Source organism: Sus scrofa, chromosome 4, assembly GCF_054392235.1.
Source record: "Sus scrofa isolate SSC_HxYL_T2T_F1_AM1 chromosome 4, Sscrofa_HxYL_maternal_Yorkshire_Landrace_v2.0, whole genome shotgun sequence".
NCBI classification, from domain to species: Eukaryota; Metazoa; Chordata; class Mammalia; order Artiodactyla; family Suidae; genus Sus; species Sus scrofa.
The window spans coordinates 86213585-86236415 of record NC_139386.1 but is presented as its reverse complement, the minus strand read 5'-3'; the positions used below and the strand labels follow the sequence as shown (position 1 = coordinate 86236415).

The window sequence follows — 22831 nt, the reverse complement described above, 5'->3', positions numbered from 1 at the left end:
TTTGTCAGCTTAATTAGTAGTTGGAGGGAATTTTTTAAGCCCTTCAGTGACACTGTGGAACTCTGCTGTTGAATTTGGAAATTAATATTCAAAATAATAAATCAGAAATATTGATTTCTACTTACACAGGTTATTGCCTATTGCTTATGTCTAGATTTATGGATTTAAATATAAAACATCATCTTATATTGGGAAAATCTGAATCTAATCTCTGAATATGTCAGGGAAAAAATGTCCCACAGGCCAGCATGACAGTTGCTGCATGGCTAAAATATCACATAACTTGAATGAGAAAGACTAATATGTAATCATCTCAGTGGAATGAAATTATTTATAAAATCTCTAGCTATAAAATGCTTATCATTCTATTAGCTATCATTTCCAAAGGGCTAGTTAAAAATCTCTCTATATACCACTTTGAACAGAAAAAAATTATTTGCCTCATTACCTTTAGCTTATAAATTTATTATTAATATCTTTCTTTTAAAAATTGTATCCTTGTATGGATAACACAGAAAGGCATGAGCTAAAAGTAAAAATTTCTTAAGCTTATGTTTAATTTAAAATCTTGTTGACGTGAGTTATAATGCTGTTATCAATACTCAGTGATATTTTTGTGATATAGCCATTAAGTAATGAAGCTAACTTCTATATTATATTACCTGTTTCTCATTATTATGCCATTAAAGATTACCAGGGTTTTAGTATTCTAGTATTGGGACATTACAGGAATTTATCACTCAGATATGGTAGGTAGAGAAGTTTGTTTCATTTTTTTAGCCAGTAGATCATGTTTCATTAGTTTAGCAATCAACTCACAGAATTATTAAATCACAACAAAGATGGAGTTATTGAAATAAAGGCAATTCTGCTGAAAGTGGTCAGGTTACAGAGTTCTTGACTTAATATCAGGAAAATGCCACACAAATCCATGCTGTGAAAACTTTAACTTTTCCTGTTAAAAGCATGATTTCTACTATACTTCCTATAGTTGTAAGCAACCAGACACTTTGTTTACATATATATATATGATATTGGATAAGGAATGTTCCTTCCACCAAGGTTCCTAATTTTTCATAATCTTTTGCTATCAAAGAGGCCAGTTTTGTATTTATCATGTCACTAAGCCGAGAAAACTATTCATCTACAAAGGCTATAGGCAGACTTCATAAACCTGTACTGAGGTATTCTATATGACATAAATTGTTCTGTTGGTGAGATTCTAAATTCTCAGACCCCAAATTAAATCTTCTCTATCGTCTGGCACTTATTTTCTTAAATGTACCTTCAATACCTACACCCTACTACATGGACAATTTCACCCCAGCCAAAATGTTCATTTTATGTTTCTTTGAAATTGCATATCTTTTCTCCCACATCTGTATTCAGATTCACTTGTAGAATGCTTGCCTTTTCTTACCTCCTTTTACTATCTAGTCAAGTCTCACCTCCATATAAGACTTTTCCTAGATCTTGTGGCCCCTCAACTACTTCTCTCTCCTGATCTATTTGTATTTATATGGGAATATTTTTTAAGAATTAAGAACATGACATAACTGGTATAAAATATTGTTTCCAGTATATGGACTTGTCTGTTATATCTTTGGATCCCTCATATATAGGGAGTTCAACATGCACTTATTAATAATAACAGTGGAATTTCACAATGTGAATACTCAGGTTGGCATTTGCCAAGGAGGCTTAAACAGAGCATAAGGTTAATCTAAATGCCTCCCTCAGGAAACAGGAAAAGAAAAAGGAGCAAACTAAATCCAGATTAAGCATAATACTAAAAACCAAAGCAGAACTCAATAAAATTTATTTTACTTATTTTTTTGGGCCACACCCATAGCATGCAGAAGTTCCTGGGCCAAAAGCAGTGACCCAAGCTGCTGCAGTGACAAAACTGAGTCTTTAACCTCTAGGTCACCAGGAAACTCCAGACATCAATAAAAAATGAAAGAGGAAATCAATAAATAAAGTAAACAAAATGAAAAGCTGGTCCCTAGAAAAGCCCAATAAAATCTATAATCCTATCACCAGGAAAAAAAAAGAGAGAGAAAATAAAAATTATTAATATCAGAAATGAAAGAAGGGACATCACTACAGATCCTTGGAAATTAAAAAGATAATATAGGAATATTACAAAATACTCTATGCCAACAGATCTGATAATCTAGATGAAATGGACTAATACTTTGAAAGACACAAAAGAAAGAGGCAATCTGAGTAGACATATCTATTAATGAAATTGATTCAATAATCAATAGCCTTCCAAAAACAGAAAGCACTAGGCCCAGATTGGTGAAATCTACCGAACACCTAAGAAATTACACTCATTCTCTATGATCTCTTATAGAAGACAAAAGCAGAAGGAATACATCCCAAGTCATTCTGTGAGTCCAGTATTACTCTAATAACTTATTAGAGTAATAATAACAACATCAGACAGACACTACACGAAAACCACATGAACATAGATGCAAACATCCTCAACAAAATATTAGCAAATAGAAAAATATATAAAATGGATTATACTTTGATCAAGTGGGATTTATCCCTGTATGTAAGGCTGTGTTAACATTTGTAAATCAACTAATGAAATCCATTACATAAACAGGCAAAAAAGAAAAATCACATGCTCATTCATGTGATTCCCAGGAAAAGAATTTGATAAAATCCCACACATTCATGACAAAAACTTTCAGCAAACTAGGAACAGAGGGATACTTCCTCAACTTAATAAAAAATATCTACAAAAAAAAATAGAGAGAAAGAAAAAACTTTACAGCTAACATCATACTTAACGGTTAGGAATTCAAAGCTTCCCACTGAGGAAAAAAAAAAAAAGCAAAGATAAACTTTCTCATCACTGCTTTTCAAATTGTACTGAAATTCCTAGCTATTGTAATAGGAAAAAATGGAATTAAAAGGTAGACATACTGGGAAAGAAAAATAAATCTGCCTTTATTTGTAGATGACATGACCTCCTCTCTATGCAGAAAAACTGGAATAAGTGAACAAAAATTTCTGGAGCTACTAAGTGATTATAGCAAGTCTGCAGGATGCAGGGTTAATCTACAAAAGGCAGTCACTTTCCTATACTAGCAATGAGCAAGTTGAATTTGAAATTAAAAAAAAATTTATACTTTATCCAAAAAATAAAATATGTGGGTGTAAATCAAACAAAATCTGTTAAAGATCTATATTAGGAATGCTACAAAATTCTGACAAAAGAAATCAAAGAAAAACTAATTCCTTGAAAAAAGAACGCACAGAAGACATACACAAACTACAAAGTACCCAGAAAGTGTGGTACTGATGGAAAAAAAATTTATATGAATGAAATAGAGAGCCCAGAAATGGACCCCCATATAAATAGAGTCAACTGATCATTGACAGAGGAGCAAAGGAAAGATGATGGAGCAGATGGTGTGTGACACTGAAGATATAAAAATGGCTTATGGAGTTCCTGTTGTGGTGCAGGGGAAACGAATCTGACTAGGAACCATGAAGTTGCAGGTTTGATCCCTGGCCTCACTCAGTGGGTTAAGGATCCAGCATTGCCATGAGCTGTGGTGTAGGTTGCAGATGTGGCTTGGGTCTGGTGTTGCTGTGGCTATGGCATAGGACGGCAGCTGTAGCTTCAATTAGACCCCTAGCCTGGGAACCTCCATATGCCACAGGTGCAGCCCTAAAAAAGACCAAAAAAATAAAATAAAAAAAAGATGGTTTATAAGCATATGAAAAAGATGCTTCATATCATGTTTTGTGGATATCAACAAACTAATTCTAAAATTTATGTGTACAAGCAATGGCTAAGAATAGCCACCACAACACTGAAGAAGAACAACAAAGTCGGAGGACTGATGCTACCTGGTAAGACCTAATATAAAGTCTACACTAATAAAGACAGTGTGGTATTACTGAAAGGCCAGACATATAGATAAATGGGACAAAACATGAGCCTAGCAATAGGCCTACATACATACAGGCAACTGTTCTTCAACAAAGGAGCAAAGGCAATGCAATGGGACAAAGATAGCCTTTTTAACAAATGGTGATGAACTACTGGACATCCACATGCAAAAATATGAAGCTAGACCTGGACTTTGGAGCCTTCACAAAAATTAACTCAAAATGGATCACAAACATAAATGTAAAACACAAGAAGATAACATAAGAGAAAACCTCGATCACCTTGTGTATGGAAACGACTTTTTAGGTACAACACCAAAGGCATAATCTATGCAAGAAACTGGTAAGTTGAATTTCATTAAAATCAAAACCTTCTGTTCTAAGACAACAATGTCAAAAGAATGAGAAGACAAGTCACAGACCAAGTGAAAATATTTGCAAAAACCCACTTGACAAAGGACTGCTATCCAAAATATACAAAATAAACGAATAAATATATTCATTTTAAATTTAATTTCATTTAATATTTTTGGCCATGCCTGTGGCATGTGAAAGTTCCCAGGCCATGGACTGAACCCGGGCCACAGCAGCGACCTGTCACATCCTTAACCTGCTGAGCCACCAGGGAACTCTGAAAATATACAAAGAACTTTTTAAAACTCAACTATAAGAAGAAAAAAAAACAGATAAAAAATGGGTCAAAGAACTTAACAGAAATCTTGCCAAAGAGGATATATAGATGGCAAATAAGCATATGAAAAGATGCTCCATGGCATGTGTCATCAGGGAAATGCAAATTAAAACAATGACAAGATACCACTACACCCTATTAAAAGGGTCAGCATCCAGGAACAATGACAACGCTAAATGCTGACGAGATTATGGAGCAACAGGAATGCTCATTCATTGCTGGCGGGAATGCAAAATGGTACAGTACTTTAGAAGACAGGTTCCTATAAACTAAACATATTCTTAACCAAATAATTCAGCCATCACACCCCCTAGTATTTACCCAAAGGAGTTGAAAACATATCTACACAGAAGCCTGTATACAGATGTCTGCACCAGCTTTACTCATAATTACCAAAACTTGGAACAAGATGTCCTTCAGTGGGTGAGTCAATAGATAAACTGGTAAATCCCGACAGTGGATTGTTACTCAGTACTGAAGACAAATGATCTATCATCTATGAAACATGGAGCAACCATAAATGCTTATTACTAAGTAAAATAAACGAATCTGAAAAGGCTATATAATGTATGATTCCAAATATACAACATTCTGGAAAAGACAAAACTATGGAGACTAAAAAGGTCGGTGATTTCCAGGTGCTGGGGAGAAGGAAAGATGAATATACATAGCACAGAGGATTTTTAAGGCGGTGAAACAACTCTGTATGATTTCATAGTGGTGGCTATGTGTCATTATACATTTGTGCAAACCTGTAGAATATATGGCACTAAAGGTATAAACTTTTGTAACAAATGTACCACTCTTCTAGGAATATGGATAATGAGGAAACAATGTATGTGTCAGGGGATGGGGTACTTGGGAAATCTTTGTACCTTTCCCCTCAATTGTGCTATCAACCTAAAACTGTCTAAAAAAATGAAGTCTATTAAACAACACCACCAACAAAACAACAAAAAAAATCATAAATTTATAATGTGATATCACTACCTCATTATTTAGTAGTACTTGACTTATTATACACAATACTATTTTGCCAATTTTCATGTTATAAGCAATTAGAATGTTAGCTCCATAAAGTCAGGAACTGTATATAGTCATTCCCTAGTGACATACCTAAATATGTGTGTGTGTGTGTGTGTGTGTGTGTGTGTATTTTAGCAAAGGATTTATACTTAAAGCCTCTAAAGAAAATTTGATGCAAAGAAATAATGCAACGTAGAAAGTTTTCTGTATTTTAAATGTAGTTAAGTAGGTATCCAATAAATATATCTATTTTTTCTTTTCAGCTGCCTCACAGCATATGGAATTTCTGGGGCCAGGGACTAAATCCAAGCCAGAGCTGCAACCTATGCCACAGCTGCAGCAACACTGGATCCTTAACCCACTGCACTAGGCCAGGGATGGAACTGGCACCTCCATAGAGACAGGCTAGATCCTTAACCTACTGTACCACAGTAGGAACTCCAAAAAACATTTCTTAAATAAACAAGTGAATAAAAGATGTTTTCAATTTTACTGACTCTAAACAGTTAAATTTCAGATTTCAGATTTGCTGGTCTTGTGATACTTTCAGCTTAGTTTCTCATACTGACTCTGAAGATAGGTATCCTTCTTTCTAATGTGATTGGTTAGAAAACATAAAATAGAGAATAAAAATAGTTTAAGAAAAATGTGTGCCACAAACTAGACATACGAGGAAGGTATGATACATCACCCTTTGCTTGACTTTCAAAAGACAGGCCAGATGCCTAAATAACTATTCTTCTAGGTATGTTCTCTTGGTTGCAAAAGCGCTGTAAATACTATTCCTGTAAGTCACTTACGATTAGATCTTCCCTTCCTTAAGCAAAAATAGAGTACAATCTAAGACTCTCTAGGTGAAAAGGGGTATTTGGAAAACGGGGGTCCTTATGTTAGAAAAACCAGGGAACTTCACAAACTTACTATTTTGCAGGTTTGTTCTCATCCTAAAATGGTGATGGAAAGAAAAACACAGACATTTCGTTTAGGGTTTCTTTTTATTTTTTTGTTTTGTTTTGTTTTTGGTCTTTTTTTGTCTTTTGTGTCTTTTCTAGCACCACACTTGCAGCATATGGAGGTTCCCAGGCGAGGGGTTTAATCGGAGCTGTAGCCTCCAACCTACACTAGAGCCACAGCAATGCAGGATCTGAGCCACATCTACAACCTACACCACAGCTCATGGCAATGCCGGTTCCTTAACCCACTGACAGAGGCCAGGGATCAAACCCGAAACCTCATGGTTCCTGGTCGGATTCATTAACCACTGAGACACGACGGGAACTCCTGTTTAGGGTTTCTTGGTGCCAAAGGCGTATCAGAATAGAGGGAAATGAGTAGGGGAAACAAAAAAATAAAAGAGGAGAAAAATGAAAACAATGGTAGTGAGAGCATGGCACTATTGATATAATTATACTTTCATTAGCATTAGAAAATAATCATTTCAAAATGATTGTACCATTGACAGTTTATTATAGGACAGAAGATTTGTGTCTAGGTTTCTAATAATAAGATCAATCAGCTGTTTATACTTGGAGGCTGCAAGGCATATCCTGTCATAGAATAGTGAATTGAATTCAGTCCTATTGTTCTCAATTAGTTTATTTTGTCAGCTGAATCAGACAATACATAGAAATAAATAATAGGTTCACAACATAGATGAACATTCATATTTAATTGCATCCTTAGTGCATCTCCTAAGAATAGAAGCACATCAACCTCTTAAGGTTAATACAAGTTTGCAAGTAAATTACATGTTGAAATTAAGTGATACCTAAACTCCTGCTTCTAATATACCAACAGCAGCAAAACCAACAATCACTATCATTTATTGGGCATCTGTTGTAATGCCCCACCCCGGGCTACACCCTTGTGGAAAATACTTAATTTGGGTCTCTCAATTTCCATTTCAGACTTCTATTTGGTAGCTGGAAAGCTACAAACTACATTTCCCAAACTCTCTTGCAGCTAAGGCTCTTTTTATAAATTAGGCTCCATGAAGAATTAGATGCATTCATGTCAAATTTGAAGAGAGGCAAGACAAAGCCATTTCTTTACTGCTCTGAATGCTGGCAAGCAGGTCAGAGAGATGTGTTTGCAGTGGATGGACTCAGACTTCTAGTGTCTTGTCACCAGGTTCATGGCTATGAGACTCCAGCTATGTAAACAGTTGTGGCTGAGATGGCATCAGGAGCAGCTACCTGACCTCTGGAGCACAATTATAGTAGCGTGGTGTGAAATCTGTGGCCACGTGGAATCCCCTTCCTCCCACTGATTTTCTGTGTATTAAACCCCTTTCTTAGAATTCCTGTTTCTTTTCTTTTTCTTTCTTTTCCTTCTTTCTTCCTCCTTTCTTTCTTTCTTTCTCTTCCTTCCTTCTTTCCTTTCTCTCTCTTCCTTTCTTTGCTTTTTAGGGCTACACCCATGGCATTATGAAAGTTCCCAGACTAGGAGTTGAATCAGAGCTGCAGCTGCTGGCCACGGCCACAGCCACAGCCACAGTCACAGCAATGTGAGATCCAAGCTGCATCTGCCATCTATACCATTGCTCACGGCAATGCCAGATCCTACATCCACAGAGCGAGGTGAAGAACTGAACCTGCATCCTCATGGATACTAGTCAGGTTCATAACCCACTGAGCCACAATGGGAACTCCCTAGTTTCTGTTTCCTATACCAAACTCTGATGACTCTATATATTGTCTCCTTCAATGCTTACTGTGAAATATCATTATTTCTATTCTGCAAATGAGGAAAGTGAGTCTGAGAAAGGTACTTTTCTCAAAGTCACAAAATTGCTGGGTGGAAAAGTTGAGGACTAGAACTCAGATCACCAGACTCCAGTGCCTGTGCTCAGAGGACTATATTACTATACTCTTTGGCCTGCTTCATACTTTAGATTCTGATTAGGCTAAGAAAAGACCATTTGGCATAGTAAGATTCAAATTCAACTTTAAACTTTGGATTTACCTTTAAACTCAAGTTCACGTCCAGTAAAGAGCTATTAAAAGCTCAGCTAATTTCTCTTTCTACTCATCACTTCTGTATGCCTACAGACTTTGGACTGACTTGGACATAGAAATGCTGGTCTTGTGATACTTTCAGCTTAGGCAGAATAAAATAAGAAGTCTGTTCTCTGGGGAAGTCTCTTCTCAGAAGTTTTCAAGCTTCAGGTTTCAGTAAAATGATGTTTGATATCTTAAAGCGATACATTTTTATCAGTCATTGAAAAAATTTAAAATATATTTCTGTTCATAACTAAGGAATGGGGGAAAAGCACCTGCAATTCTGATAATTATAATATAACCAATTACCTGATTACAAATATAATCAGGTAAGAATATAAAGATAATATACATATTAGAAAAAACCCAGCATTACTGGTTAAGAGACTAATGTTCTTTTTTTGGGGGGGGGTCTTTTTGCCTTTTCTAGCGCCGCTCCCACGGCATATGGAGGTTCCCAGGCTAGGGGTCCAATTGGAGCTGTAGCCCCCCTGCCTACGCCAGAGCCACAGCAACACGGGATCCGAGCGGCGTCTACAATCTACACCACAGCTCACGGCAACACTGGATCTTTAACCCACTGAGCAAGGCCAAGGATTGAACCCACCACCTCATGGTTCCTAGTCAGATTCGTTAACCACTACGCCACGACAGGAACTCCGAGACTGATGTTCTACACATTGAGCTATGCCATCTTAAGCAAGCCTCTTCCTTCTTTGGGCTGTCCTTTCCTCATTGGCAAAAACAAGAGAGTTGGATTGGAATTTGATTTTCTCAAGATATAGAATCATGAAATGTTAGTGCACAAAAGGGTTTTATTATTATTATTATTTTTTTTTTGTCTTTTTGCCTTTTCTAGGGCTGCTCCCGTGGCATATGGAGGTTCCCAGGCTAGGGGTCCAATCAGAGCTGTAGCCCCCCTGCCTACGCCAGAGCCACAGCAACTCAGGATCCGAGCCACGACTGCAACCTACACCACAGCTCATGGCAACGCCAGATCCTCAACCCACTGAGCAAGGCCAGGGATGGAACCCACAACCTCATGGTTCCTAGTCGGATTCATTAACCACTGAGCCATGACGGGAACTCCCACAAAAGGGTTTTAGAGCAGGCCTCTCAATCTTTTTTTTTTTTTCCCTAAGTTTGCTGTTACCTTAATGTGTATTATATTTGCTGTTAGGAGTTACACTACTTTTTTTTTTTTTTTTTTTTGGCCACACTCATGGTATGTAGAAGTTTCTGGGCCAGAGATCGAACCCCTGCTGCAATTGCAGCAACACTGAGTCATTAACCTACTGCACCACAGGGGAACCTCCAAAGGAACTGGTCTTAAGTCTCCAGAGATTAATTTCTCAGCTCACTTGTGGGGAAGTCAGAACTTAGAAAACAAGTTCAGTCTTATCAGTTTTCACGTGGGAAACTAAAGCAAATCTATACCAACTCATAAACTAAAATAAAGTATATGGTATCTATGTATTATCAGTTGTTACACTTGAATATTATTTGATAACTTTTCCCCAACTTGTCACCCTTTAGTTCATTTTCTACACAGCAATTAGAGAGCTCTTTCAAAAAATATAGAACTGATCACATCAGTGTCCACCTTCCCTCTCGTCATTCTTCGGGTAAAGATCCATGTTCTTCTTCATAATAAAATAGCCCACTAGGCCCTGCATGGTTTAACCTCCAAGGTCATCTCACACTCCTTTGCCCACTGCACTTTATGTTCCTCTTTTCCTTTCCTAAAACAGTCCAAGAACTTTCCTGCATCAGAGCTTTAGGGTCTAGGGTCTCTTTTACTTTCTTCCCCAGCTGACACTTCAACTCATTTCTTCAGATCTCAGTTCAAATGTCACTTCCTCAAGAAAACCTTTCCTAACTTGCCTTCTACATGAGATTCCCCTATTACATCTTATCTTTTTACTACACAGCAATGATGACATTTTGAACTTGCTCATTTCTTTTTGTGATTATCTGATTAATACCTGCTTTCCTCATTAGACTCTAAGCTCTGAAAAGGAACAGTGTCTCTTTTGGTCATTACTCTCTCCTCAGTGCCTACCACAGTGTCTCAGGCCATTAATTGTTAGCAAGATCTGACCCTTTCATTGGAGAAGGCTGGAAAATTTTCCATGATGCCAGGACAAATGATTCAAGAATATGTTTCAATTCAATATTTGATTAATTAATGAATTTATGGTTTTGTTTGGGGTACATGTAGGAATCTTCCTGGCAACTCTAATCTTTGAACTGACATAGTTCTGTACATCAGAGCTGTTATGATGTGAAGTATTTATGTGATGATGCTTAACTCTATTCTAATTAATGAACCATATGGTCATTCACTTAAAACCTCTCAGTGCAAATATTCTTCATTTTCAGAACATGGAACACTTTAAGAACTAATGAAAGCTTTGGATGCTTTTGTCAAAAAAAATTAATATTGAATTGTTGCATATAAATCAATGAAACTAGAACACACCCTCACACCATGCACAAAAAAAAAAAATATCAAAATGGATTAATTACTTAAACATAAGACAAGACACCATAAATCTCCTAGAAGAGAACATTGGCAAAACATTCTCTGACATCAACTGTACAAATGTTTTCTTAGGTCAGTCCCCCAAGGCAACAGAAATAAAAACAAAAATAAACCCATGGGACCTAATAAAACTTAAAAGTTTTTGCACAGCATAGGAAACCATAAAAAACCCAAAAGACAACCTACAAAATGTGAGAAAATAGTTGCAAATGATGCAACCAACAAGGGCTTAATCTCCAAAACTACAAACAAATCATATAACTCAACAGCAAAAAAAAAAAAAAAAAAAACCAACTGAAAAATGGGCGGAAGACCTAAATAGACATTTCTCCAAAGAAGACATACAGAGAGCCGACAAGCATATGAAAAAATGCTCAACATCACTAATTATTAAGGAAATGCAAATCAAAACTACAATGAGGTATCATCTCACACCAGTGAGAATGGCTGTTATTAATAAGACTACAAATAACAAATTCTGGAGAGGGTGTGAAGAAAAGGGAACCCTCCTACACTGTTGGTAGAATGTAAATTGGTGCAACCACCAAGGAAAACAGTATGGAGATTGAGATTCCTCAGAAAACTAAATATAGAACTACCATATGATCCAACAATCTCCCACTCCTGGGGATATATCTGGATAAACTTTCATTCAAAAAGATACATGCATCCCTGTGTTCATTGCAGCACTATTCACAATAGCCAAGACATGGAAACAACCTAAATGTCCAACAACAGATGAATGGATTAAGAATATGTGGTACACATATACAATAGAATACTACTCAGCCTTAAAAAATGAAATAGAAGAGTTCCCATCGTGGCTCAGAGGTTAACAAACCCAACTAGCATCCATAAGGATACAGGTTTGATCCCTGGCCTCGCTCAGTGGGTTACGGATCTGACATTGCCGTGAGCTGTGGTGTCAGTTGCAGATGTGGCTCGGATCCCACATTGCTGTGGCTGTGGTGTAGGCTGGCAGCTACAGCTCTGACTGGACCCCTAGCCTGGAAACCTCCATATGCCATGGGTGTGGCCTTAAAAGACAAAAAAAAAAAAGAAGAAGAAAAAAGAAATAGTGCCATTTCTCTTTCTGAAATAATGTCAGAAAGAGAAAGACAAATACTATGTCACTTATATATGGAATCTAAAATATGGCACAGATGAACCTATCTGCAGAACAGAAACAGTCTCACAGACATGGAGAGCAGGATTGTGCTTGCCAAGGGGAAGTGGAAGGGAGGGTTATGGACTGGGAATTGGGGGTTAATAGATGCAAACTATTACATTTAGAATAGATGAGCAATGAGGTCCTGCTGTATAGCAGAAGGAACTATATCCAATCTCTTGTAATATAACATGATGGAAGATAATATGAGAATAAGAGTGTGTATATAAATATATATATGTATGACTGGTTCACTTTGCTGTACCTCAGAAATTGACAGAATATTGTAAATCGACTACAATTTTAAAAAATTAAAAAAAGTAAAATATAATAATATCAAACAACCCAAACAACAACAACAAACAACAAATATATTCACAACATTTTGCAAACAATCTCAGGTGGTGAGTCCATGGGATAAGGCTTCAAATAAATTTAAGTCTCCTAAACATGGCCTAAAACAATCACTTGATCCTCAGCTACCTTTCCAAGCTCATCTCCCATTCTCTAATATATTTTACTTTTTTATTTTTTTTATTTTTTTTGTCTTTTTTGCCATTTCTTGGGCCGCTCCCACGGCATATGGAGGTCCTGGGCTAGGGGTCGAATCAGAGCTGTAGCTGCCAGCCTACGCCAGAGCCACAGCAACACGGGATCCGAGCAGTGTCTGCGACCTACACCACAGCTCACGGCAACGCTGGAACCTTGACCCACTGAGCAAGGGCAGGGATCGAACCCGCAACCTCATGGTTCCTATTCGGATTCATTAACCACTGCGCCACGATGGGAACTCCCTCTCTAATATATTTTAAACTCTAATATTTCCAATTCTTTATGGTTTTCCAGCAAACATACCATTTCCCTTTCTGGAATACTATTCTTTTTTGTTTTTAACCTACTTTCTGATACTTGGACCAGAGCATCCATCTTCCAGAAGCCTCACCTGAAGCCCATGCTGGGACATGGGTTCCACACAGTGGATCCAATGACACCCAAGGAACTTCAGCCCTCCAGCATTCACTTCCTAACATCCAAATTGTAGCCCTTCCTAGAGATTGCTTAATTCTTTGAGTGTAGGGACCACATATTAATCCTCCCTACACACCCCTTCCCCCAGTTTTTGGAAGAGTGAATGGCACAAACAGGGCTTCAATAAACATAAGTTAACCCGAACTGTTGAAGAACCAAATTAACAATGGCAGAAGAGCTAAGAGAATCCATAGATAATATCCCTCAACTGAGATGACAAACTGTAATACCAGCAAATAAGTTGAATATCTACAATGTATGATCATCAACAAAGGCTATTAAACACAGAAGACATAAGAAAGTTATTTTACCCAAATTAAAAACAAATCCAGTCTATCATGTCAGTATGGTTGTCTACCATCATACAACTGATAGAACAATGGATTATTTATTAAAGTAGTCTGAAGGCAATACTCAGAATATGCAGCATTACGATGCCCTCATGGAAAGGTTTAATACCAAGCTATAGGCTACTGCTGTACAATGTTTTACAATTATCATTGCCCCATGAATAGTAAGCAACAGTTTTAGCTCTCAGATGGTGACTGTACAGAAACCCAAAAGTTAATGTGTAACAAGCGAAGAAGAGGACTTTGTACAGAAAGTTATGTACACTGATATTCCAAGCAAAAAAAAAAAATTTTTGTTGTTTTAACCTGCAGTTGTTATTCATTTACCCAGCATATTAAGGTATTTTTTTATTATTTTACTTCATTTTTTTGGAATATAGTTGCTTTACAATGTTGTGTTGGAAGTTATTTGTAACTCTACAGTTGATACCAAAGGGAACCAGTAGTTATCACTGGAAGGATTACCAGTCCTGACACAATAGATCATAAGCATAATGCAGAATGTGACTGGGAAGGATCCAATGAAATGGTCAATTCACACATTTCTGTTTCACTGACTTTGGAACTTCTCTCTTATGCCAGATTCATTAGCTGTCATAGGTCAGTTATTGCAGCACAGTTAGGGATGGAGGCAAGGGACAGAAGCATAATCAGATGCTTCCATGGAAGAACAATCTTTGAACAACCCCCATATCCCCGCTGAGAGTGGATAAGCTGACTTCTTTCAGCCTCATTCCAGCCCCCACTCTACTCAAACCCTTGTGGGAATGAAAGATATCATTGACAGAGGAGACTGCGATCTGGATACAGAACGACTGGAGAAGTTAAAAAGATGGAAAATCATCAAACAAGAGTATGCTTACAAGAAAGATGGAAGCCATAATCTATGCTGAATTTAAATTTTTAAAAATTGGATTATGTAGGAAAAAAGAATGTTTAAAACACTTAGAAATGAAAATGTTGCTCAGTACAGTTGCAGGTACACGGTACATAATATAAATGATATGAACTAAAATGTGGTGAAATATGAGAGTATGATTGAGATAGGGAGAAGAGGGAAGAAGGAGGTGGAGAAAGACGATTTAATATTATTGGGAGAAAAAGAAACTCAATGATGAACATTTTTCTCAAATAATAAACAAATCCGTGGTTTTTCAAAGAATTGGCTACATTTTCTAAGGCACACTTCCTGGACTGTATTTACATTGTGAGATAGGAATTTGGATGCTGCAGTGATTTGGGGGCACCTACATTAGGCATTCTGTATAATTAAGCAAAAACAAACGTGCTTATCAATAATTACGTATTAACTCACCAGGCATTTAGCCAAAGCCCTGATGACAATATAAGCAGCCTACTGGTTGTGAGTTCTTTGAGGAACAAATAATTTTATATTTGTCATCTAAAACTGAGTGGGGCAAGTTCATGAATAAAAATATAATAAGTTAATGCATATGAAACAAAAGTAAATTCTAATCATCCTAATTATTGATGAAGGACAACTATTCTTTTCCTAAGTTTAATTTTCTACTCTCACCCACCATTCCATTGTGAACTCTAGAGAAATAATTTGTTACATTTAAGATTATAATATAAAGGTGATGAGGTTAGAACATGTAAATTCTGGACCCAGACTGCCTGAGTTTAATCTCCATTCCACGTTTCGGCTGTAAGACTTTGGGAAAATTTCTTAATGCTTCTGTGCTTCATTTCCTCATCTGCAAATTGGGGTAATAATATTTACTTCGTTGAGAGATACATAAGTTAATGCATGTAACATACTTTGAACAGTGCTTGGCACATAGTTAAGTATCCCCTAAAGCTAATTAGTATTGCCACCATATGAAAACATAAAAATTTAAAATTAACAAGCAGATGACACAAAGGAATTAATACAAATAAATTTAACACAGCAACCTTCTAAACTTAGCCACAAACACGACTGTATTATGTTCTTAACTATATGACATAAACATCTGCCTAACATAAGAGGTTTTTAAAAAGTAACTATAGTAGTTTGGATTTCATCTGTATCTGCAGCAAGAAAAGAATATGTGACTTTGCTGTGGGCAAGATTACATTCAAGATGTTGTCTAGTTGCTACTTTTCTGGGCAAAAGACTGTTCAGGTTAAAGGAGAACAGGAAATAACTATCATTATCATTTCTTTCACAGAAAATTGCAGAATTATCACAGAGAATTTCTTACACAAAATTAGCATATATGTGGTAGTGGAGGTATTTGACATTTGAGGATTAGAGTCCTTCCAAGTTTCTTTAGAAACTTTACATAACCTGGAAAACCTCAATACATTTGTTCTTTAAAACATTACCCCTAATATTTTCCTTTGTTAGATTATTCCTCTGCTTTCTCTCTTGTCCATAACTATCTAATGGGTGAAGAACAGTAGTGCATTTAGCAACTTTTTCCCTGATACCAAAGTGGGAACAGTAGTAAAATTTTATGAATGAAAAAGAGGATGAATTTGATTAGGTCAACAATGTTTTAGGATCCTTTCTAGGCTCCTCTTTAAGGACTCTGCAATTAGTCACCTGAGAGTTACTTATTAACTGAGATCATGCTTAGTTAACGTGCTAAAAAATGAAGCAGCATGCAGACCAAAGACAAAAGTTCAGGGTCAAACTGCAGAGAGCAAAGGACAGTGAATGAATGGTTATACTTTCCTTGTCATTCTTTCAGAGTAAGGGAAATGAAGGGACCACGCAGCCTTTGGAGGTACTGGTGTGAATGCGATATCGGATGTGCTAGTGATGAAAGCAGCTCTTTTGCCCCTTTTCTGTTTGCTCATTTCTGTTCCCCTCTAACCTTGAAAAAATCTAATTATAGGAATGAGATCACTAAGCAGTTTAACCTAACTCCTGGCTTGGGCTCTCCTGAATGCACACCATGCCTTGTCTAACCTGCTCATTCTTTTCTTAGATTAAAAAGAAATGAGTGAAGAATTAAGCAGTTAGAAAATGACTAACTCTCTACCTCCAAGAGCCCCCCCTAGAGTCCTCCAGGGAGGATAATCACGCAGGCAAGATAATATCTGCAGAAAGAGTCTGCCAGTCTGCATGCAATGGAGGATGATGCAGAACCCAACCTCCTGCCTTGATGATTCACTGATCCCCCACCTCCACCCCCTACAGCACCACCATTTTTCTCTTTAAAAACTGTCATGGCTGAGTAGAATCTTCAGAATTGATTTCTGGACACAAGTCCACCTTCTCTCCAGATTGCCGGCTTTTATGATTAAAGCTCCTTTCCTTTCAACTGACACTTGCCTCTTGAATTATTGTCTTATGAGAGAGACTCAAATATCTCTGGTTAAAAAGGGTGCTGTGTCTCCCTTACTTGAGATCGGGATCAAAGCCATGTACCCCCATCAGTGCTGGGCTTGGCATCTTTCTTTTCTTTCACAAGACACCTGTACACATAGTTAGACATTATATTAATGCTATTCTGAAAGTTCTTTCAACTCTAGGATTACAGAAAATAAGAGTACCAGTGAGCATATTTATTTATTAGTTTTAAATAATATTTAACTCAGAGAGGGTACTATTTTAGTTACACATTTTGATTGCTAGAGGATTATAATCTTATCAAATCTAGGTTATATAATTATGGAATGAGTCAGTTTTTTAACTTCTAGTTTGTGACTTTGGGTCCCTTCATAATTCTTAACCATCTTCATTTATTACAAAATATTTTAAGCCCATGACAAGTAGTTTTGTGCTCTATAAGAAAAAGGCTAAGAGTAACAAATTTAAGAGCAAAAGAGCAAATCATTCCACTTGGATACTTATTACTAAAAAAATAAAATGTCACTTGGTGAACAAGTTGCACTTAATGGACAAACAGTCCTTGGTCTCTCTGGATTTCAAGTGCCCTTGCTAACCTCTTCATTTCTCCACTCTGGTAAATGACCATGAATTGACCGTAGCCATTCAGATTCATATGTCAACATAATTGAAGATCATCGTGATGAAGGGCTATAAAATAGAGATAAGTAACTCAGTAGGAATGGAAGAAAGTTTTTGATTGTTTTTAATAAATTGGCAAAGGGAAGTTTTGCTTGTGTAGATAACATATGTATTCTCACTCCCTTGCTATTAGCTCATCTAGCTTTGGGCTCTCAAAGCTCAGCTAAAAAAGGAATCATCCATGAGTTTTGTTTTACTGCCAGGTGATAGACAACAGAGTTCATACAATGAGACAGGAGGGTAAAAAAACAAAACCAACAACTCCCAAAAGGACCATGTTTAACTGCTATGGTACTGAGGCTAGCTAGCACCTGGGTACTGAGCTCTGAATCGCTTGCAAAGGAAGACAATCTGGTACTCAGTCATAAAGGGCTACACTAAAAAAGAAAGGCTTCTTTTATTTACACTTAAAAATGTATTATTTGAAACAAAACCTATATATACTTTGTATTTAGTAAAAACAGAATTAGGTGGTTTCTGACAGTGAAATTATACTTAAGAATTTTACCTGGGATATTATCTGTGAAAGAGCCTAATAGGCCTGACACTTAACGGGCACAACATAAAAGTTGTAACCTTCCTGTTGACTCCGTTATATTTATTTTCCAACAGCCAAAGGTAATGGTAAAGATTATATAATAATAATTAATATAATAACAATAACATTTATTTGACACTTCCTGTTCTTAGTGATTTTTTTTTTTTTTTTTGTCTTTTTGTTCTTTTAGGACCACACCTGTGGCATATGGAGTTTCCCATGCTAGGGGTCTAATCGGAGCTATAGCCTCCAGACTACATCAGAGCCGCAGCAACGCCAGATCTGAGTCCCGTCTTCAACCTACACCACAACTCACAGCAGTGCCAGATCCTTAACCCGCTGAGCAAGGCCAGGGATCAAACCTGCAACCTCATGGTTTCTAGTCGGATTCATTAACCACTGAGCCACGACGGGAACTCCCTATACTATTGTTTTAAAAGTATCTACAGAAAATTCAACTACATCTTGCCTGTACCTGTCACAGGCTGTTTCCACTAACGTGCCCTTGGTGAGACATTGCAATAAAGTTACCTTTGAGTAAAGCTGAATTTATTTAATTGAAGGCAATTGAAGGGACAGGCCATTATTCTGTGATTAAATGGTATTGGCAATTAAATGTTCTTTGAAAACAAAATGATGGTGATGTGGGAAACAATTTTTTTTTAATATCTTCAACTTTAAAAGTTAACTGTTATATCTATCCCCATTGTGGGTTTTGCTACAGTTGTTCATTGCTTGGTTTAGTTTTGGAAATGTCCCTAGTATTATGAAACCCCTTGTCTGAGAATAATTAACCAAAACAACTTGACTTAACCAAGTAAGAGTGTGCAGTGACTTCTGGCCTAGGGAGGTGGTTCTCAAAGTGTGGCTCTCTGGACCAGTGGCCTCAGTGTTAACTGGTAACTCATTAGAAATGCAAATTAGATCTATTGAATCAGAAATGCTGGAGTGGGGCCCAGAAATATGTGAGTTTAAAAAGACCTCTAGGGGATTCTGCTAAAGTTTGAGAACCATTCAACTTCCCAATGAGGTAGGAAAGATGAGAAAGTGTTGAGACAAAATGCCTAGAGGTTTTAAAATGCCCTGTCAGGTCATTTTTACTCTAGCTATTCTTCATCTATTTTATATGGATTTTCCACAGTTTTTAATTAATTTACAAAAGGAATTAATTTTGACTTATTTCCCAGGATCTATGGTGAATGATTTTATAAATGCCTATATAAAATGAGATAAATCCTATTAAATATAGACCTTAAATGACTAGGCTTATTACTTTTGAGAGGGAGAAGATGGCCAATCTAAAGAAAGTTGGAGCTAGGGTTGTGCTTGAGGAACTTAAAGACCTATGGACCTATGGACCTATGAACTCCCTTTGTGCAATATCATTTCAGTCATCATGACTGTATGGGTATTACAGTATTAATGTTTATAGATATTTCCATGAAGTAAACAGGTATCATGACTATTTAGAATAAATAATTCCAGCTTTTTATTAATAGAGATCCACTACTGTGTTGAATAAAAAAATTACACTCCTACCTATGCTAAATGAGTGAAATTATTAGAGATCTATTTATTACCAAGACAGTGTGAGCACTGTCTGAGGTGAAAGTAATTGAAATAATCTAGCAAGGAACATGAGCTCCATGTGTGGCAGACTATAGGAGGGAATGTAAAATTGATCCTTACAGATTCTTTTATCTGAGAAAATAACCAACTCTGATGAAGGACTAACTGGACCATATAAGAATTATAATTATTTTTATCAGAGTATAGTTGATTTATAGTGTTGTGTCAATTTCTGCTGTACAGCATAGTGACCCAGTCATACATACATACATATATATATATATATATACACACACACATTTTTTTTCTCAAACCATCTCCCATCATGTTCTGCCCCAAGAGATTACATCATTCCCTGTGCTGTACAGTAGAATCCCATTGCTTATCCATTCCAAATGTAATAGTTTGCATCAACTAACCCCAAACTCCCCATACATCCTATTTCCTTCTCTCTCCCCCCTGGCAACCACAAGTCTGCTCTCCCTGTCCATGGTCTATTTCTGTTTTGTAGATAGGATCATTCATGCCATATTTTAGATTCTACATACAACCGATATAATACAGTATTTGTCTTTCTCTTTCTGACTTACTTTTTACTCAGTGTGAGAATCTCTAGTTGCATCCATGTTGCTTCAAATGGCATTATTTTGTGCTTTTTGTGGCTGAGTAGTATTCCATTGCATATATGTACCACATCTTCTTAATCCATCATCTGTCAGTGGACATTTAGGTTGTTTCCATGTCTTGGCTTTTGTGACTAGTACTGCAATGAACACAGGGGTGAATGTATCTTTTTGAATGAAAGTTTTGTCTGGCTACATACCCAGGATGAAAGAGTGCTGGATTACATGGTAGTTCTATATTTAGTTTTCTGAGGAACCTCCATAGTGTCTTCCATTGTGGTTGTACCAATTTACATCCCCACCAACAGTGTAGGAGGGTTCCCTTTTCTCCACATCCTCTCCAGCATTTGTTATTTGCTGACTTGTTAAACGAAGAGACAATCCACAGAATGGTAGAAAATCTTTGTAAATGATGCAACAGACAGGGCCTAATCTCCAAAATAAACAAAGAGCTCAATAACTCAACAACAACAACCACCAAACAACCCAATAGAAAAAAGGCGAGAAGACCTAAATAGACATTTCTCCAAAGAAGACAATACAGATAGCCAACAAGCACATGAAAAAATGCTCAACATCACTAATTATTGGAAAAATGCAAATCAAAAGTACAATGAGGTACCACTTTACATTGGTCAGAATGGGCCATCATTAACAAAAATTTCAACTTTTTTTTTTTTTTTTTTTTTTTTTTGGTCTTTTTAGGGCTGTACCCATGGCATACATGGTTCTCAGGCTAGGGGTTGAATCAGAGCTGTAGCTGCTGGCTTATGCCACAGCCACAGCAATACCACACCCAAGCTGCATCTGTGACCTAAACCACAGCTCATGGCAGCGCCAGATCCTTAACCCACCAGGCGAGGGCAAGGATTGAACCTGCATCCTCATGGATATTAGTCAGATTCACTTCCACTGAGCCACGAGAGGAACTCCAAGAATTTCGATTTGATAGCCTAATGCTTCTTATATTTTCAGGATATTTTTAAGGTTAATGTAAAGTCTTGAAATATGTCTGAGAAGAAAGAAAATTCTATGCAAACTATCAGTTTTCCATACATATGTATTCCAGGTTTCAGTCAGCAACAAAAGATGCTGGTAGCAGTAGACCTTTCTGATAACTGGTAAGCAGAGAGAACAGTGGCATGTGGTACTTGAAAGTGGGGATTGTCCTCATCAGGCTGTGACATTACAGCTATATGAAAAGAGAAAGGGAAATGGAGGTATACAAGTCCCATTCATGATTTGTTTCCCCCATGCACTTACCCAAAAGACATTGTCTGCAGTATGCCAGGCAGGAGCTAGAGAGATAAGAATCTCTCCAGGTCCCCCAAGACACTTACACAATGAGCAGGGTGGAAAGACAAAACATGACTCAGATCCTGGCACATCTGAGAGCCACAGGCTCATTTGTGAGGGCAGATTTGAAGTCTCTGAGAACTGTCTGCAGCTGTGAGAGACCTGGGGCCCCAACCTTGTTAGCCTTAGCCCGCATCAGTGCTCACATAGGTAAGCACATATACACACACACGCCCCAGGGCTCTAGTTACTCCTTATGGCAACCTCAACCTTGAGCCTTCCCCCAAGAAATCCAGGTAATCAACCAGGTCATTCGTGGCCCCCTCCTGAGAAGCCAAAGGCTCCCCTAATCAGAGACTGGGACTCCCTGGGATTCAGAGACTGAGAGGGTAATAACCCTTGGCTATAGCTAAATCCATTGAATCCAGTTCCCCTCCAATTTCTGTTTCCAATTCTTACCGAATGTTCAAAGCAAAATAATCCCTTTGATGGCCTGCTCACAGAGTCTAAGTTTCCCTCAAAAGCAGAGTCATGACCAACTTTTGCCAAAAAGTCTGAAGGGCAGTGGCTTCCAAATGCTCATTTAATTATTAGCTATATCATAATCACTTGCAACATTTAAAAAAATTCACATATAGGAAGTTTATCCAAGCTCTACTTTACCCAGAACCTTCCATGACAGAGTGCTAGGCTCATGCAGTTTTAAAAACTCCAGAGGTGACTTTCATGCATGCCATTAGCTGGGCACCACTGCACTAGGACATCTAGTTCTCAAAATTTAGGGGCATCACCAGGAGGGTTTGGTAAAGTTCTGATTCCTGGGCTTGACCCCCAGAATTTCTGAGTCAGGAGGTCTATGGTGGGCCAGAAAATTTCATTCCCGCCAAGTTTTTGGGTGATGCAAATGCTGATTAGGGGAGGACACTTGAGAACCACTGTACTAGGGAAAGGCAGAGGCTAGATCTACTGGAAACTTGGTTCCTGGCAAAAATACTCCATTACCCTTGTTGACCTCTTATTGCAAATACTCTCTTCACCTCCCCAGTGCTCATTCTCCTTTTCTGCATTTTAAAAGAAATTCGTTTTTTGTTTTG

The 22831-nt window shown here is 37.4% G+C and overlaps 1 protein-coding gene across 6 annotated transcripts in view; it reads right to left on the bottom strand.

Annotated features, from left to right (window-relative positions):
• NME7 (NME/NM23 family member 7) overlaps positions 1–22831 on the bottom strand; it is a 278798-nt gene that overhangs the window by 19120 nt on the left and 236847 nt on the right. For 2 of the 6 annotated variants that reach the window (XM_085022465.1, XM_085022463.1), the window contains one exon: positions 18405–20581. The exons of the other annotated variants lie outside the window; for them this stretch is intronic. In XM_085022465.1, the coding sequence (XP_084878591.1) occupies positions 20576–20581 (6 nt within the window). In that variant the 3' untranslated portion in view covers positions 18405–20575. Of the gene's footprint in view, positions 1–18404; positions 20582–22831 lie in introns of those variants that run through there. 6 annotated transcript variants of the gene reach the window in all.